This window comes from Xenopus laevis, chromosome 8L, assembly GCF_017654675.1.
Source record: "Xenopus laevis strain J_2021 chromosome 8L, Xenopus_laevis_v10.1, whole genome shotgun sequence".
Taxonomy (NCBI): domain Eukaryota; kingdom Metazoa; phylum Chordata; class Amphibia; order Anura; family Pipidae; genus Xenopus; species Xenopus laevis.
Window position 1 is genome coordinate 84,807,621 of NC_054385.1, and position 19,310 is coordinate 84,826,930.

Below are 19,310 nucleotides of genomic sequence, written 5' to 3' on the forward strand. Positions count from 1 at the left end.
AAGTACAAGCTACTGTTTTATTATTACAGAGAAAAAGGAAATCATTTTTAAAAATTTGGATTATTTAGATAAAATGGAGTCTATGGGAGACAGCCATTCCGTAATTCGGAGCTTTCTGGATATCGGGTTTCCGGATAAGAGATCCTATACCTGTCCTACTATTGTATGGGGAAATACATTGGTTAATTTTCCCGTGGAGAAAATTCATCACAGTTCTCTTGAAAAAGTGAACTTACGATTTTTAGTAAATATGGAGATGTGTAAAAATACACCTGATGAAGTGAGACAATTCTGGTGAAGTTAAGTGAAGAGAAAATTCTTACTTTAGTAAATGTGCTTCCTCAATTTGGACATTTCTGCATAATGGATTTTTAAATAAGGAATTCCATACAGTTTCTGTGCCTGTTAAAATATGTAGAGTTAAAATAGCAGAACATTTTATACAGCCATTAAAACTATTAAACTAAAAATAAAGAATACTATTCAACAAAATCAAGAACGCACCATCGGCTAATACAGATTTTGATGATGTCTACACTCTTGACTTCGGAAGTCTTCAACAGTAGAAAGCTATAATCAAAAGAATGTGATTGTGAATCATGTACATTTCAGCCTAATTAACTGTGACATGAACAGTGGTGTCAGACCTTGGGCAAAATGGTTGGATGATAGTAGGCAAGTATATATGAAAATGTTACACCAAAGACTTTCCTACTCTGTGGAAATAGAATTTGAGAAGAATAGAGGAACTAAACAAATACAAATTCATGTCAATATACATTCATCAATCTATTGAAGTTGAAAAAGTCAAGAAAGCTCAAGTTAAAATCCATCCCATAGAGTCCATTTTAAGCAATTATTATTTTTAAAAACATCCTATTTCTCTGTAATAATAAAAGGGTATCTTGTACTTAATGATAACTAGGCTGCATTAATTTATATTATAGGCAAAACTATCCTATTGGGTTTATTTAATGTTATTTAATGTTTAAATTATTTTTTTAGTAAACGTAAGGGTGCAAATTACAGAAAGATCCCTTATCTGGAAACCCCCAGTTCCAAACATTGTTAATAATAGATCCTAAACCTGACAAAAAAAAGCCCGAAATTTTTCCAAAAGTAAAAACCTAATCACAGGCATCATTAGTTTTATTTATGATGCCATGAGGTTTTTTTTATTGGCATTTTCCCACACCTTTATAAATAGGAACCAAAATTCTAATTGTTATCATAGATTCAATGAAACTGTTACATATATCAAACATTCAAGAATGAGGTTTGGCATGGTGCAGACAGATTGGCAAATTTTTCTCCAAGTTTCTCCATGAAAATGATGCCCGTAGACTCCAATCGGTCATGCATCAAAAAAAAATGTATCGCCCATAGACTTCAATGCTTTTTAGCGAATATTTGCTGTTTTACAAATTTTCAGTGAAACGAGTCAGATTCACCCATCTCGGCAGTTAAAAGCTGGTAAGTACTATAGTCAGTGGGAATATTCTCGAGCAACTTTCTTTATTTTCCCAGTTTATGAAAACATTCAAAATGTTTAGCCTCATTGAAGATGAATGTAACAATGTGATTCTAGTCTTCTGTGAAAAATGAGAGCTTGAATATTGTCACATAGTTAAGCCTGACTCAAAACCATATTATGTTAGTAAATACACCTCTACTTCTGCCTGGTTTATAATGTAAAGGAAAAAATAGACTTACTAGTATAAAGTAACAATTAAACTTAATATTTGAAGAAACCATTTCACTTTCAAGCAGACCCTCACAGGGCATGGTATACTGTAATTCTGAACCACAAGTTTAACTCAAAACAATGACAATAATGCACTTGTAAATGTTCAATGCCTTTTAAATACAAGCATGAATTATTTAATATTACAATATGAGGCAATAGCACCACTCAAGCCATGTTTGAAAATCTAATAAAGATCAACTTTAAAGTTAAGTTGGTTTCTTTCCAAAGAACACACATCAGCATTGCAAAATGAATCTGTGTCAAGCTCAGAAAGCCAAATATAGAACAGTACATTGAGACAGATTTAGACATCCCATTTCATATAATCTTGGAAGAAAACATACAGTAACACTGTACTTAAAGAATAGTGTGTCTAAAAAAACTAATTTTTGTCTGCATATCATTTTCTGACCTTGGGTTATAGACATTATATATTATTTCATGATAAAGGACTAGAATCATCAAAATAACATGTTTTATTTAACCTGTAAAGACATATGTGATGTTAAATCATTTATAAGATACAAGTGATTTACTATGAAAAAAAAAGATGTACTACCATTTGCTGTATTTCCAAATAACACTGTAACCACACAGATATTGCTATCCTTTCATTCTTGCTAACTTTAACTATAATTTTAACAAAGCAACAAAAGATAACTGAGTCATGAAAAAATATCTACCTTTAGCTCTGAGAGACCAAAGCCTGTCCTGCTAAATGCATTTCCAGAAGGAGTAGTAATGGACAATTCTTGAACAATTCTTTGTTACTTTTTTAGAAAGATCACATGCTGTAATTACCAAAGAGAGCACTAAATAGCCTAAAAAAATTATGAAATTGAAGATGATGAAATATGAAATAAATCTGTTTTAGGCCACACCTGCAACCCATTTTATAAATGTAAAAAGAATAGGCCCTCTAATATATTAAAATGTGCATATTATTTTATTTATAATTTATATGTGACTTAAAAAGACCCTGTTGCCTCCACTACAAATACTGTACTTGAAAACACATTTAAACTAGTATCCCATTATAAGGCACTGTAGTGTCAGCATTATATAATTCAAGTCCCGGGTGTGGGTTTGTTAGGCAACCTCCCTTATAGTCGCTGATGCCTGAGTTATCAGGAGTTGGACTGTGTGCAGGTTATAAAGTAAAATAGGTGTTTAAGGGATACTGTCATGGGAAAACATGTTTTTTTCAAAACGTATCAGTTAATAGGGCTGCTCCAGCAGAATTCTGCACTGAAATCCATTTTTCAAAAGAAAAATTTAATTTTAAAATCTGACATGGGGCTAGACATATTGTCAATGTCCCAGCTGCCTCCAGTCATCTGACTTGTGCTCTTATAAACTTCAATCACTCTTTACTGCTTTACTGCAAGTTGGAGTGATATCACCCCCTCCCCCCCCAGCAGCCTTACAACAGAACAATATAGATATAGATAGCAGCTCTCTAACACAAGATAACAGCTGCCTGGTAAATATTAGAACAGCACTTAATCATAAAAGCCAAGTCCCACTGAGACACATACAGTTACATTGAGTAGGAGAAATAACAGCCTGCCAGAAAGTAATTCCGTCCTAAAGTGCAGGCACAAGTCACATGACTGGGGCAGCTGGGAAACTGACAAAATGTCTAGCCCCATGTCAGATTTCAAAATTGAATAAAAAAAAATCTGTTTGCTCTTTTGAGAAATGGATTTCAGTGCAGAATTCTGCTGGAGCAGCACTATTAACTTATGTGTTTTGCAAAAAACATGTTTTCCCATGACAGTATCCCTTTAGGTTAGTTTGGGTGTGGGTTGAGAAATAACTGGTTAGTGTCAGGTTTGGGTGGACATTTTCTGACCTACTATTAGACATTTACCAACATGTTAGGCAACATAGTTCATGAGTCAGCATTTTTAAAAATGTAAATAGGCTTTACTACTGAGACAACACTAATTGGATTAAGAGACCCTGATTATATTACTCTCAGACAGGATGGGTTATAGGTTTTATTTGTGAATGTTAAACTGACTCTTTAATTACTATTAATTCATTGATTAAGCATTCAGTTGGTTGATGGCAGCAGATTAGAAATGGCAACCAAATACTGACAAGTACGTTTATCTATTATCACAAATTATCATCAGGATCTCTATGATAATTGAAGCTAGTTTTTCTTTGTTTTTTCTTCTGTCCTATCATCCCCAGAGAGTGATAGAGACGCACTAGAAAAATGATGATGCACCCCTTGATTGTAATCCATATTGGTAGATTTCAGATCCCAATTTTTAAAAAATCATGTTGAGATTGAGAAAAGCAGAGCATTCACACACTGTTTAGGCTGAGTAATGTACAAGACTCCATCTGTTTTTCTAATTACTTCCTCCAAACAGTAGCTTCAATTGTTTTTTGTACTTGAGCTGTTGTTGTCGAATCAGCATCTGCACATTCCCGGAGGAAAGTTACATTTTCAGCAAGTAAAACCATTATGTTTTTCTTGTTTAATGATAAAACATAGGCACAAATGTGTTGCTATAAACAAAATCTTAGAGAGCTTAATTTCAAAGAATGTAATAAAATAAATCAATCAGGTTTGTTTACATAAACAGATGCTACTGATCTTTAATATAGTATCTTTTTTTAACTCTTTCAGCATAAAACTGACAATGACAGAGGCCATTGACCTCATTAGAAGTTGTTCAATTAGATTATCTATGCAGTTTTCTCTTTGCCCAATATGTGTTTGGAAAGAAAAGTATTCAGCAGATTTATTGGGAAGGAAAAAACATTTGAACTGGAAGGCTTGGAGTTGTCTTGTTTCTGCCTTCACAAATATCTATGTGCACTTGTTTTTCAGGTTTTTCCATTCATGTTAATACTTAGACTACAAAAAGAAGACATGTTTTTTTTACATAAATAAATAGCATTTTTTATTTTTCCTTTTCCAGCAGAATTTTAACAGTCCACAGAATTATTTTAGAGGTGGAGTATGATAAGGGGAGCAATTTCTTTTAACTGATCAAAGTGATCAATAAGCAACTAGTGTTGAAATGAGTATCGGTGGGCTTGTCAGTACCTCTGGATGTTTGTCTTATCACATATCATCTTAAGATAAGATACAGACAGGTTTTCCTTTTACAATCATTTACAGGATCAAAAGTATCATCTTGTAGCATTGATAGGAACTGTAAAATCTGGTGATATGTTGCTTACTGAGAAGGCACAGGCAGCAAGTGGAGCTGGGACAGTTGGGTTTAGAAAGGGAAACAGACTTATTGCAGTTGTACAGCTATAAATAATTTGTTATACTACAATAATGTTGTATGGCAGTGCTGTCCAACTTCTGTGGTACCAAGGGTCGGATTTTTTCTGGCCTATGTGGCGGAGAGCCGATAATGGAAGCCAGTGTTGATAACTCCTTGTTTTTAAACCACACCCATGTTACCACAAGAACTTTTAAGAACACGTCCACATTAATGGTGGTAGCACACCAAAAAAAATAAGTGGTTGGTGCTCACTGCAGGGATATTTCAGATGTAAGTCATTAAAATATACTCTTAAATCCGTATGTTTCCTTCTTCCCTGTGGATAACACAGCACCCTCAGCACATGATTAACCATAGGTGCCCCTAACAACACTTTCCAAATGCTAACAAAGCCCCAGAATAAAACCTTCCAGGCTCACATCCCACAGGTAGCACAGGACAGGCAGAATATGGCATACACAGGGAGAATAGGGCAGGCAGAGTATGGCACACACAGGCAGAATAGGGCAGGTAGAGTATGGCAAACACAGCGAGTTTAGGTCAGGTACAGTATGGCACACACAGGGAGTATAGGGCAAAATACAGCAGATAAACCTATCTGGACCACTCTAAAATTAAAAGTTCCAACTTTGCTACATAAAGTGACACCATGCTGGTGCCCCTTCAGCAGTTTATATGAGGTGAACAATGTGGATACTTTCAGTCTGAGTCTGAGGTGTGATCAGTACATGTTTAAATAAGGGGGGTGAATAATAGAGGTCTTAAAGTGTGACCAATGCAGGATGTTACCGTCTGAATTTGAGGTGTAAACAATGCAGGGGCCAGTTAATCTCAGTACTGATACCTTTTAAAATTTACACAAGGTAAGCAGTCACAGCATTCAGACTTTATTTTTAAATACCATTTATACAAATGTTTAGCACTGCTCCCAATGTAAAATCATTCTCTGGTTAATATTACATTGTGCATTATTGCTAGGCACAGGTTTAGTGTTAACCGGCTCTGGAGTTTCATTAAATATTTTGTCGCAAAAAATGGTTTGCGATTGCAACATTACAAACACCACAAAAACAATTGCAAACCCAGTGATGACCAAGATATCCACGGAGATTGCTTGACTTTATAACAGACTAGCTCTGAGGAAGTGCCAGTTCACTAAGGCACTATATACGTAAGCTTTTTGTATACCCAATGACTTTCAAAAAAAATAATTTAGTACTTGCCAGAAATGAAAGAGAAATAGTCAAGAACCAGCAAATTAATTTTCCTGTGCAAAAAATGGATATAATTTTTTTTTTAATGATCATTACTAGCTGGATCATTATCAAATTGATGGTACAATTGCAAGGACAGACTGAAGAATGGTCAAACAAGTAGAATCCAGAGAAGTGGATTAAACTGTGAATGCCAAGGTCAAAACCAAAAAATTAGTTGTTAAGAATAAGGAAAAAGAATACAGAAGGTTCCTGAATGGCTGCTCTCCAGTTGACACCGGACACTTGTTTCATTCTGATTAATATCCTTTGATTTTGAAAAAAAAAGAAAATAAGGAAAAAGAGTATGAGCATCAATAGGATCGGAACTTAGATCAGGAACAAGCTAAGGAGGCTGAGCAGTGAATCTAACAAAGGAACAGGAAGCCAGTCATTGTTTCAAGAAGAAGCAGCAATGAGAACAGGAATTGGATTTAGATGTTCAAGCAGGACAAACCTATTATGACTGCATTGCTGTGACTAGGGCTTTTTAATAACAACTGACACCAAAATATAACTGCTATTTCTGCAACTATTCCCACATCTAGTATTGCAACAATGTTGTGCCGTTTCTGATAACAATGTGTGTTTCAGGCTTAATAAATTGGATAACACACTGTGTAGTACAATAGTATAGAATGCTGGAAATTTACATTAAATGGGGTCTATGATATAACAGACATCAGGTGCTAAATATACAAATGGAAATGATAATAGTATCAACAACAACGAACAAGTGAGCCATACTGATCTGGAGGCAAGGAGTATATAGATATATGGAAGAAATCTGAAATCAAAGTGGCAAAAGTACATTTTTGGTTGTTCTTAAAACTATACTATTACTACAGTATACAAGAAAACATTATAAACAAGAAGAAATTATTTTGAATCAAGTAAGAAGGAGGTGGTACAAACAGTCATCTTCACTTTGTATCTGCCAGCATGCCCATATCCACTGCAGAAAATGAAAGATACAGAAGAAAATTGTTCACATGGCATATATACTATCACATTTCTTCTACTGGGAATAACTTAAGCACTGTTTGATTCAGCATGAAGTGATTTTACACATAGAAATACGAAATGTGATTGAAAGTCCTTCCGCATTCACACATCTGTAACAATATTTTATATGAAATTGAAAGCAGAAAAAATCAATTTCTGTAAGCCTGTATTTTTATCACTGAAGATAAAAAAATTATTGTGAGAGTCACTAACACTTTGGGGCAGATTTCTCAAAATGTGAAAACAAAGCTCACCACAGAAACATTCTACCACCCTACCAACTGAATGTAAAAAACATAAATCAGTGCAATCGGGGGAGACATTGAATAGCTTGAATTGATAGAGCACACCATAGAAACATTCTACCACCCTCTGTTTATTTCTAAGGGATTTTAAAGGTGTATTTATCAAATGATGTACTTTAACTTTAACCCATTGATATATTTTCTGTTCTGTTGGTTAAATATTATAGAAAGACTGTGCTAGGGATTGGATTTAGTTTCAAATTCCTTTTGGCCACTATGTTCAGTCTTATTGGGCTGCTAATTGTCACGGTCGGCACCCAACACCAGAACAAATGCCAAACACCCTGGTCTTGGCTCGTGCTTCACTTGTAGTGTGACCTCCTTTGGCCTCGGGAGGAGCCCTCAGCTACTTGGATGCCACCAGGACTTAAACGAGAAGTGCAAGGCTAGAGATTCTGGATAGACAGAGGGGCACGACTGTTAGCTAGAGTCTTTAGGCCAAGGGTCACGGTTCAAAACAGGAAACCAGAATCGTCCTCAGAACAGGCCGGGTTGAGGCAGGCAGATGTCAATTGTAATCAGGCAGGCAAAGGTCAAAACCGGGTAATCAATCAGACAGGAGGGTTCAGCAGAAGAGGTAGTCGATATTCAGGCAAGGGTCAGATATAGAGGTCAGGAAAGTCTATTAGCCAGGCAGGGGTCAAAATCAGAATCAGAATAACAAACTAGCACAAGGCTCAGGAACCATTGGAAAAGATCCTATCACAGGCAAAGTCCCACAGCCCTAATGAGCTATAAATAGTCTTTAAATTTTGCGCCATTTAAATTCCACAAGAGTGCGCAGTGCGCGCGCCCTAAGACACCGGCGCCTGCAGCCTAATGGAGACCGCTCAACACGGCAGGCGTCCCCGCCGAAGGGCTGGCAGGCATCCCTGCCGTCCCCCCACTAGACCACCAGGTACCTTCCTCACACTAACATTTTATTTACAGAAAAAGTGTGGAATTTTCCCTTGTAAAGAATTAGATGAAATAGTGCTGTTTAGTGAATTGTATGATTAGCATTACAGTTTCATTTGAAGAGAGTAGAATAAAATCTTTTTTTTATGCTTTTGTAAGCAGCTTTTCTTTTAATGACCATACTTCTGTAAATTGGTCTAATTAGGTTGTAATTAAAAAGTAGCAGAAAATTGCACAAAAATGCTGTTCCTCACAAAAAATAAAATATTGAAAGCACATGTTTGCAAAAAAATAACTTTTTGAGCAAAAATTAAAACATATGAAATGAGAAAATATTTTTACATAGTCTTTTCTATTATTAATAGGGATGAGTACAGTTTTTCAGATGACAACATTTTGTGGCAAATTCAGTATTTTTTCATGAGGGGGGGAACATTTTGGTAACTCTGCACTAGAATTTTGCCTGGCATTAAAACCGAAAAAAGATTTTTCATGCACAAAAAATAGAAAAAACATCCATCAACTCAAATGCATTTAAAATGGTAAATTACTCAAATGCATTTGGCACAAGAAAAAAAATGCAACAAAACAATTCCCATTGACTCAAATGCTTTAGGTGAAATGTCCCCATTTCACAAATTTTCCTGCAGTTTTGCTCATCACTTATTATTAGCATGTATCAAACAAAAATGTGTATTTAATAAAGATAACAAGTTATACATATAGAAAGTGAAGCAAATTAGGTTACTGGCATTAACACAAATATTGTAGTATTTGTTTGATTTGGATCCATTTTAAAGTAGGAACCATATGCAGAGAATAAAGAAGAATAATGGTAAATCTCCAATGAAAAGCATTCTAATGGTAAGCCCCTTTAAAATTTAAAAATCACCCTTCTCCACATTCATAAATGTTTTCCATTTTAATATTCTGTTAAAAACAGCTTTATGTGGATATTTCCCCCTTTTTTTCAATTATAAATACTCAAAGGGTTGAACTGATTTTAATTTCTAAACTGTAATTTTGAATAGAAGGCAATTTAGACCAGAATTTCTTCCAAACACTAAATGGTAAACAAAAAATACCTTTTTGCTATAATATGGGAAATATTTGGAAATTTGAAAAATATACTTTTTTTGTCATGAAGATTATTTTGTTTTGCTAATAAATCACACTACTACAATACATTTTCCTTTCAACGTATTAAATGTTGCAATATTTTCCAATATATCAATATATATATCAATATATATCAATATATATATAAATATATATATAGACAAATACATTTTGTGAAAGGCATTTTTCAGTAGCAGTATGCACAAAATGTCGCTGTCTTAAATATATTGATAATGGGTTGAGTGCAGAGGAATCTTGTATTTGTCTATATGTATTTTGTGGTCACACCCTCATCCGCCTAATGATTTTAAAAAACTAGTGGTGAGCACAACTTTCCCCTGTTTGTTATAAATATATATATATATATATATATATATATATATATATATATATATATATATATATATATATATATATATATATATATATATATACTGTTATTTATTATATTTGCACTGTCATTTTTAAGTTTTTCAAATACTTTTTACTGCAACATGCCTGAACTTATCTTATGAAAGATTGTTTTAGTTTATAGAATATGAATTAACAAATTGGCTTATATTTATTCACATGCCATGCACAAAAAACTAACAGACCCCTTAGTCTTATTTATTATGGGCTCATTTTATCTGGTTTGATTAAGAGAAAAATAACAAAAATCTTTTGATAAGCTGAATGAATAAAGTTTACATTGTGAAAAATGATAGGAGAAAAAAAAAAACAAATTTTTGAATAAATAGATCCCAAGCCTGAATCATTGCTTCTCAGTGTGCTAACTCAGCTTCTTAATTAACTTTGGAAATATCTTCTATTGTTGTAGTTTTTTAACATTATAGAGTTTACATTTACTTTTCAAACAAAAACGTAGATGAATCATTATGTTCCAAAAAATTCTATTTATGCCCTCTACGTTGTCTATTTTAATAACATCATTTTGCCACACTTAGGGGGCCGATTCACTAACTTCGAGTGAAGGATTCGAAGTTAAAAAGCTTTTTGGGCTTTTTTTGGGCTACTTTGACCATCGAATGGGCTACTTCGACCTTCGACTACGACTATCGAAGGATTCGAAGTAAAAATCGTTCAACTATTCGACCATTCAACCATTCGATAGTCGAAGTACTGTCTCTTTAAAAAAAACTTCAACCCCCTAGTTCGCCATCTAAAAGCTACCGAAGTCAATGTTAGCCTATGGGGAAGGTCCCCATAGGCTTGGCTAACTTTTTTTCATCTAAATATATTCCTTCGATCGTTGGATTTAAATCCTTCGAATCGTTCGATTCGAAGGATTTAATCGTTCGATCGAAGGAATTATCCTTCGATCGTTCAATCGAACTATCTGCGCTAAATCCTTCGACTTCAATATTCGAAGTCGAAGGATTTTAGTTCCTAGTCGAATATCGATGGTTAATTAACCCTCGATATTCGACCCTTAGTGAATCGGCCCCTAGATATTAAAAAATACCCTCTTGATGGTATTCATTTTTATTTTATTAATAATTTCTAACACATTTTGAAAATAGCAAAAATTACATCAAAGACTATTCTTTGTATAAATGATGCAAGCTTAAGTAAGAGCTATACAATGATTAATCAACTTTAAGACAGCCTATTGAAATTAATGAGAACAGTGTATTCCCTTTAGCAAAATAAGCGAAAGGACAATTGCACTAGATAGAGAAATCATTAAAATATTCTGCATGAAAGAAAGTCAAGCAATATATTTCCAACCTGCAGGGCCTGAGCAGTAAAAAGACATTAACACAGGGAATAAAAACAGCAAATGATGCAAACCGATTGCACAACTAACCTAAGAATAGCAGACTACATACTTTTATAGAATCTATAAACATAGTTTCAAGGACAAAAGAACAAAATGGCAGCAGTGTATAGTATGGAGTAACAATAATATCCTATTATGGTAAAACTATGACCATGAAAATGTTTTCAAAAGATAATCTCTGTAAATGATTTAGGTTTTTATTCAGCAATAAAATCCTGTATTTGTGTGTGTATAGAGAGAGAGAGAGAGAGAGAGAGAGAGAGAGAGAGAGAGAGAGAGAGAGAGAGAGAGAGAGAGAGAGAGAGAGAGAGAGAGAGAATTTAAAGCAAATATTTCTTTTAAAAATGAGTTCATTATTCACTGTATCATAAAGTAGTATTTTGTCCTAACTAACCTGTATGAAACAATTTTGATGCCAAAACAATACTACTGGGTTAATTTAAATGTTTTGAAAAAATTTTTTTAGCAGACTTAAGGTATAGAGATTCAAAATACAGAGAAATCCCTTATCTGGAACTATGTTAGTTTTGCGTTTTCTTAAGTATTCTCCCTTTAGTTGCAACCCTATATATATAATAAGATGAAAACTTGGTGGCTAAATTGTCTGGGGTCCTATTTCCCAGTAGATATACTATCTTTAGAAAACAAGCAATGCCTTAGAAAGTTATCTTTAAAATCTGATACAAACCTTCAGTTAATCGACAGGAGGTGGGGCATAAACTACTTTTCACAAAAAAGCTTCAAAAACATGTCAGCTAGTAGTTATGGGAGACTTCAGTTGTTTAGACATTATTTAGAGGTCTAAACCAAAAGGTTTGAAATCTGAAAATGTATTTCGAAAAAAAAAAAAATCTTTCTTAATATACTGTACCAAAAGACAATGTCTTGTCTAGGCTACAGAAGTTTATGAACTTGGAGTTATAGTATTTTCATGAATAATGGTAAACATATCTCAGACTTTGTTGAATATTTTATAGTAATCATCTATGTGAGATAATGTACCACAGATGTAGTATCTATATAAATAACAAAAAGCTAAGTCTGAAAAGTCCATTGCTTGGGAGTAAATTGAAATGAAAATTTTATTTAAAATGTTCATAATTCCAATTATCTGAAGTTACATTGCATTAAAAAGACTGATGGCATCCATCCCTTAGTACTAAAGGTGCTTAGATTTATGGTTGCCACTCTAGTTTAATTCTCAGTAATTATCTGGTGCCATTTTTCTAAAGGGATCTCAACCAGAAGATAAGACATATATTTTAATACATTTTAACTATGTGTCCTTGTGGTTTTCAACATTATAGATCCTGCACAATTGAATAATTTTCTTCAATAAGAAGATAAGCCCTATCTTTCAATGGGCGTGAATTATTTACATTTTCCTAAAGCTTGTGATACAGTGCCTCACAAAAGTTAAACAAGTACAAACAGTGGTTATAACTGTACTGTCTTCTTATTGGCCAGATTGTAGAGAATACCTGTCCTATATCAATTTATTTTTTATTCATTCATAAATGACCTTGAACACTTTCAATGCAGGAAGTACTGTTTTGCTGAGAAATGTATATAACTGAATTTGTGAATTAGGCAGCTACAGTATATGCAAAAGAAGTTGAACACAGATTCAAGGTTTTACATTTAGCATATTAAACCATGAATGCTGGTTAAATGCTAAATGCATAAAAGTAAATTATTCCTTTTATTTTTTAATTTAACCTTGGTAAAAGTTAACCAAACCAATTGAGGTACCAGTCAATAATATATATTTAAACTGGAAAAGGTCTAGAGATGTGCACGTCAACTAGCAGAACAATTTGGTAAAAGAAAACATTGATTCACTTTTCTAGTAACACTGTTTAAAATCAGCAATTAAGTTTCAATGTGATTTAATGAATAAACATAATGTTTTGTGTAAACATTACATTTCAAAGAACCAACATATTTACATATCGAAATGTATTTGGCACTGTTTTACCCAAACTATGCCAAAAATTTTTGCAATCCAGTTACATTTTTGAATATGAATCAGGGACATAATGAAATACATTTTACGTATTTTTATTTTTCATGCTTCAACAAGCCAACATTTGTACTATAGAACAATAATAAAAGTAATATTGTTGTGCTTGAACTGCCATATGATTTGTTATAACAATAAAGATGTTATCAGTAGGGTAGCCCTTTCCACTCATTGTTCACTTGCATAACAGAATGGAATAGAATTGAATTTTCTTTACTAAGAAAAATGGAAGACCAAGTTAGGGGAGATATTTGGTATACATGCTGCTGATGTTATTCAGACCTCTCTTTCTTTAAACATGCAGGTTTATAATGATTTTTTTCTTGTTCAGTCTTCTAGTCAGTAGTAATGCATTTTCTTGGAGAATGAATATGCGGATTGCAGTTCTCAAAAGTGAATTGTAGGAGAGATGGGAATGTTACTTGTGTTAGCCATTTCAGGCCAGAGTAGCAGAAGAAAGTTGTTAGATAGATTTAATACATTGTACTTGAGTACCAGGCAGCAGAAAGGTCAGACAATTCTGGGCCAAGCTTGACAGCAAAGCAAAGGCAATTATACTGAACAAATGCGAATCATAGACAGTGAAATTTCACAGTTACTGAAACAAAGAGAAAACATTTAAAATACATTTTGCTTGGCAGCGCATTCTTTCAAGCCCACCAACTACTAGGAGGTACAGTAAATATGGGTGTATTATCAGTTAATTGTCAGATAAAACATTTTAAATCAAAAGTAACTAATGGGAGATGTATGGCACTTTGGAAGCTAAAGTGTGATTCAGGGATCATGGAACAAATTAAAATGCAATTGCAACTGCTGTAGAGCATTGTGCAAGTAGAAAAAGTGGAGGGAAAAAAAAGCCATTATGGTTCATAAATACAAGTGACAGAAGATCAATGACCTCAACATGTGTGGCTTAGAAGAGTAAAGGGATGATATGATAGAAACAGTCAAAGATATTAAGGGATTAAGAGAAAAACATTTACTATTAGAGGAAGAAGTCTAGAGCCAGGATACATGACAGTGGAAGGTCATAACATAAGGATGCAATACTAAATATGTATGTTTATAAGATATGTATAAACAGATTTGACCACATATGGTGCAAAATCCAAAGCACACATATAGATATGCTCTTCATACCCCACCACCAATTCACTAACTCCTACCACCAAGACATTTTCAAGAAATTTATACTATAAGTAGGTACAGTTATCAGGCTTGCAGGTGTATTTTAAACCTTCCACAAAAGCTCATGCTAGCTGCAGGCTTACCCAAGGATGGGAATAGGAAGCATAGAGAGTAGCAAAAATCACAGTACAATGAATTAAGCAGGAATCATAGTCAAGCAGGTAAAGATCAGGGGAGGCAGCACAGAAACAGAACAGGAATCAAGCCAAAGGTCAAAAGGTTTAAATAAGTATTGCAGGTATAATCTCTAGGGTTCAAGTAAGGCTTAACAACCAAGTACTGCTAAAGAGTAGGAAGCGTCCTTTTAAGGCTTAGAGTCGTATCTATGCTTTGAGGCATGTGATGTCATGATACAAAGTTGGTGGCGTACAGACATGCCTGCATTCAATAGCAGAGTGCCTGGTGTCAACTTCTGCACATACGCTTGTGGACCAGTATACCACAGATATGGACAGACGGACCAGGAAGGAACCTTAAACCTGCCATTTCCAGCACGTATTGTCAAGTCAGTTCCTTCTTCATGAACTTCAGTCCATCGAACCTAAGATAAGCTAACTCTTAGCATAGGACCAACCACATTTAAAATCCCCATTTATAAGTGTACTTTTAAGTCCTACATGATTTAACAAATCCATTACATTATGCATATAAAAAAAAACTTTTTATTATAATCAATACAAATGAAAAGATCCATAGCCACTTAAAATTTAACTACTAGCAAAAATACCAATGGAAGATCTACAGTGGCAGTAGTAGCATTGCACACTGGGAATTTGGTACAAAGTATGTTGTTTTAGGGTTTTGCAAAACCTGTTAGACATTATAACTCATGTGTTGGATTCTCTTAGAGGAAACAAACAAACAGTAATCTTGAAATACATCATCAATAAAAATTAAATAGTTACATAACAAGGCAAAGGGAAGATTCACTGTTTAATTTTTTACACTCAATTTGTTCTGCACATAAGATTAACAGCTAGATTTACTTCATGTTTTATGTTAGTTATACTTAGAATATCAAAAAGAAAGCAATACTTTGCAGTGTGTTGGGGATTCTTATAAAATATGAAGAATGGCCACAGAAAATACAGTAAATAAGGCAGAACGCTATTTATTTGCTTGCTATTAGAGTTTCAGGAATAGTCATTCTTTCAATTATGAAAGCCCATACTAATATAAAATCTATCTCCCCACATGTATTTAATAGAAAGTTTATTGTTAAATATATCTTCCTTGGTGTCAGTTTACTGAAAAGCTTAGCAAGGCATGCATTACATCAAAGATAAATAATCAAATTGTTCTTTTTTAATCCCACAGCAAAATGCAATGTAATGTTAAAAATGCACATGATGTGTATTATTCCCATAATTTATTAAATTCGATTTTATTTTATTAAATTATTAAACTGGACATTTAATGTAGAATTAAGAGCTAAATTATTAACTTAATATGACATCACATAAATGGGCTCCCAACATAAAGAGGGTGGGTGCTTTGAACTAGACATAAGGAAACAACTCTTGGCAAATAACTTGAATGAACCAATCGTATGCAGGAGAAAAATTATGTTGTTTTATGCAATGTGCATATGGTTATTGTCAGTAGAAAAGAAGAAAACATACGGTATGAGTAAACATAATTATATACATATACTTTTGTAACAAATATATTTCTATTATAGTGCACTTCTCATTTTGAACAAGTGACGAAACTTGTGAAAAAGCATGTATTGCCTTTAATTTCTGAAATGTAAGCTCTGCAGGAGGAGTGAGTACTTTTGCTTGTTTTCTGATGGTGGTCCACAAGGAGCTCAGCGTAGTGAGGGAGCTTTCCTAGAGGCCCCACGGTGCCTTTTAAGTAAAATCTGTAGTTTCTAGACCTCATATGAAGAGATGTTGCCTCAGATAATTTGTGGTATTATGTTGTTAACTATGACCAGCCTTTTGTCTTACCATTTTAGGGCCAAAAAAAGAATAAAGCCACTAGTCTTAGATGATAGTCTAACACAGGGCTGTCCAACTGGCGGCCTGCAGGCCACATGCAGCCCATGACCCTGCCTTGGGAGGCCCCCCACATGAAAGTCTGCCTGCTGTGTCTGCTTACCATGTGTAAACTTTAAAAGGTATCACTGACCCCTGCATTGTTTAAACCTAAAAGTCAGACTGTAATCCCCTGTATTGTTCCCACATGTAATCCCCACTGCATATTTCACACTCTAGCGGACTGGGCGATCTCTAATTTCACTCTTTGGTAAATATGCCCCAAAGGCTTTAGGAATTTTGTTTCTAGACCCAAAATCTAATGAAAATAGCATTCAGAAGTGTAAGAAGAAAGTGCAAAAGAATCTTTGGAAGGGCCCAGAGCATTCAGCAGCCCCTACCCAGTCCTGCCTGCTTAAACCCTTAAATGGTACAATTTAAGCATACCTTTTAAAAAATATATTTCATGGTGATGATATTAAAATAGTTGACATAACTCATGTTTCTAACCATGTTTTTGTCTTCTCTGTCTCTTTCTCTCTGGAAATGTTTGACAGCTCCCCCTACTGTTCGGATTATTCATTCTGGATTGGCCTGTAATATCGAGGAAGAACGGTATTCAGAAAGAGTTTACACAATACGGGAAGGGGAGACACTAGAGTTAACATGCCTGGTTACAGGACATCCCAGACCACAGGTGAGTATAGAAACTGGAAATAGTTCTAAAGAAAGAGTATGTGTGTATGAATGAGTGCTATAAAAGAAAAGTTTTATATTTCTGCCAGTTATAGAAATGAGTTTCTTTAGTTCTTAATATTTAAAAACTTTAGCCCCCCCAGAGGCCTCTCTAGCATCTCCCAAACTGCTCTTCAGTGAATCCTCAATTCTGTCGCACATGCTTCGTAATATAAAGCAGAGTAGCATAGTGGTGTTGGCAGGTGTGATCTCCTTTTTGCCATAAATTGCTCACCAAGCGAATGTGTAGCTGAAGTCAGGACCAAATTTACTTCAACTGTGATGAGCTTAAAAGATGAGAAAGCTGGAAAAACCTCTATGCTACTCTGAATTTTTATAGCATATACAGCAAATGGTAGTGTGGTTTGGTTGGGTGGCCTTTGGTTGTGGCTTAAAATGTGTAAATTGTTTTTTTAACCTTTAAGTACAGCATTTAAAGGATAACATTTTCCAAGTCCTGAATTTAATTCAAAATATTTCTGCAATCAGATTTTCAATTGTCATTTAGAATTGTTTTCAGATTGTTATTTATTTCTTAGGAACTGCAGGAGAAATAAATTGGTATTAATGAGAATTGTTATAAAATCAATCATAAAAAAAGATATGCAACTTTGAAGGACTTTGAAATGTTTTTAAACAATTTCAACACGAGTAAATATTTTATGAACATTTAGCAGAAATTGAACTGGGCAGAAAGATGTTTCATGGCTGTGTTATTTGGTATTAGATAAAGCTCCTTACTGAGGTTATGAGGTTAGATCTATGAGACCTTCAGTTTAACTGAATTATTAGCATCATTGTCATTTTTTAAAAGCCATGGAAAAATAGTCTGCCGTAATAAGTATGGACCAATGCAGAGCATGTTCAAACACAGTGTACTATACTTTGAAAGCATATTGCCAATACCAAGTAAATGACTGAATACAGTATATGCAACCATTAGCTCATATAAAGTTTGTTCAGTAATATTATCCATAACTCAGCAGTGATCAAATCAAATCATCTCTACAAGAATCTATGTACCACTGTTGCCCAGTGATGTGCTTGTTTTCACTCTCCTCCATTGCTTTCCTGTGCAACCAGGGTAACATTGTATAAAAGCTCTTGTTAGACTAGGCATTCACAGGCAAAGTCGATGTTGTCTGCAACCAATTAATATTTCATGTTTGACTGCACCTGATCATTTATAAATTATTAACAGAAAATCCAATGATGTATCTGTGCTATAGCCTTCCTTGACTGTGCAGTAATGGAAGGTTTATTTAAATGCATCTATACTTAATGACATATTCATCTTTACTTTATCATTTCTTTCTAGTTGCATATAAATGCAGCCCAACTCATATGCATTAGATCATTTTAGGCATTTAGAGATTTTTTTTGCTTCTGTTGAACACATCCTTGCATATTAAAGGATTTATAGGCACAATGCAGAAAAATACCTATTTAAATAAAAAAAAGAATGCTAATATAAACGGCACCCTTAAAATAATGTTTATCTGGGATTAAAGCTATTGCTCCATTCATATGAAAAGTAATCAATTCAATTTATTTCTGGAAGGAATTCTCACTTCACCTAGACATCTAGGGGGTTATTTACTAATCTCCAACTTTATCTGGTCGAGAATCGCACAATTCTGGAAAAAAAAAACTCTGGAAAATTGTACTGTTCGGGTTTTCGCTTGATTTTATTGGGTTTTTACCGGAACCGATTAAATGGAGCTTTTTTTAATATTTTAGTAAATAACCCCCCCAGTCTTGCTCATAATTGTATGGCCTGAAAGAACACATCAAATGATAAGAGTATAACATAAAATATAATATCTAGTATAGGTAAATCTAAAAACAACTGGACTTGCTGAGTAGCTGAGTTTTCTTAAAGACGTTTCAGAATTGAGAAAGCCAGTCAGATGACTAGAGAAACATCTTCAAGGAGAAATTATTTTTTTTACCGCAAGTCCAGTTTATTTGACTTATTACTATATATATACCATGACCTGGATGAATGAGAAT

General features: G+C 34.1%; 1 protein-coding gene across 2 annotated transcripts in view; it reads left to right on the top strand.

The window, feature by feature from the left end:
* Nucleotides 1-19,310, top strand: part of LOC108698967 (MAM domain-containing glycosylphosphatidylinositol anchor protein 2) — a 345,565-nt gene that overhangs the window by 130,327 nt on the left and 195,928 nt on the right. For both annotated transcript variants that reach the window (XM_041573045.1, XM_041573044.1), the window contains exon 2: nt 17,120-17,259. In XM_041573045.1, coding sequence (XP_041428979.1) covers nt 17,120-17,259 — 140 coding nt within the window. The remainder of the gene's footprint in view (nt 1-17,119; nt 17,260-19,310) is intronic.